The sequence below is a fragment of the Penaeus monodon genome, chromosome 24, assembly GCF_015228065.2.
Source record: "Penaeus monodon isolate SGIC_2016 chromosome 24, NSTDA_Pmon_1, whole genome shotgun sequence".
Taxonomy (NCBI): domain Eukaryota; kingdom Metazoa; phylum Arthropoda; class Malacostraca; order Decapoda; family Penaeidae; genus Penaeus; species Penaeus monodon.
The window spans coordinates 36,573,447-36,573,958 of NC_051409.1; the positions used below are offsets into that span (position 1 = coordinate 36,573,447).

Below are 512 nucleotides of genomic sequence, written 5' to 3' on the forward strand. Positions count from 1 at the left end.
TGTGATGTCCACGTGTAGGATGTAAAAAAGAAAATATTTGTGTGTATTTTACAATTGACATCATATCAGTAAAATAGTAGTTCCTTGATATACTTTTTTTTTTTCAAGATAATTTAGTAATTCATATCTTTTCTTCCCCTAGATACCAGTGTATTCCATCTCCCCCATTCAAAATGTTAGGCCATCATGACAAGAATAAAAGTTTGGTCTTATAATAATAGTGTGTCTTTCCCAAACAGAGGTGCTTGTGCGAAACTGTAGCATGGAGGAAGTGGTACAAAAGATCCAAGAAGGATGTCCACTGTGGAAAGTCCGCGGCGTAAACAAGTGGTTCCAGCGGCACTACAAGGTGGACATCGATAATATGTGCCTTGTAGGGGAGTCCAAGAAGTGGTGGTCTCCAGGTGGTGGTGTTGGTAAGTATTCTTTAGAGTTCTTATAATGTGATTTTGTTTCTTTTTTAATTTTAAGCTGAATATTAATTGTTTCCTTTTTTCTGACTAATATATATA

At 35.7% G+C, this 512-nt stretch overlaps 1 protein-coding gene across 1 annotated transcript in view; it reads left to right on the plus strand.

The window, feature by feature from the left end:
- Positions 1–512, plus strand: part of LOC119588764 (1-phosphatidylinositol 4,5-bisphosphate phosphodiesterase delta-4-like) — a gene marked incomplete in the record, with an annotated part of 59,480 nt that overhangs the window by 36,524 nt on the left and 22,444 nt on the right. Inside the window, 1 exon segment of the mRNA XM_037937404.1 lies at positions 240–416. Coding sequence (XP_037793332.1) covers positions 240–416 — 177 coding nt within the window.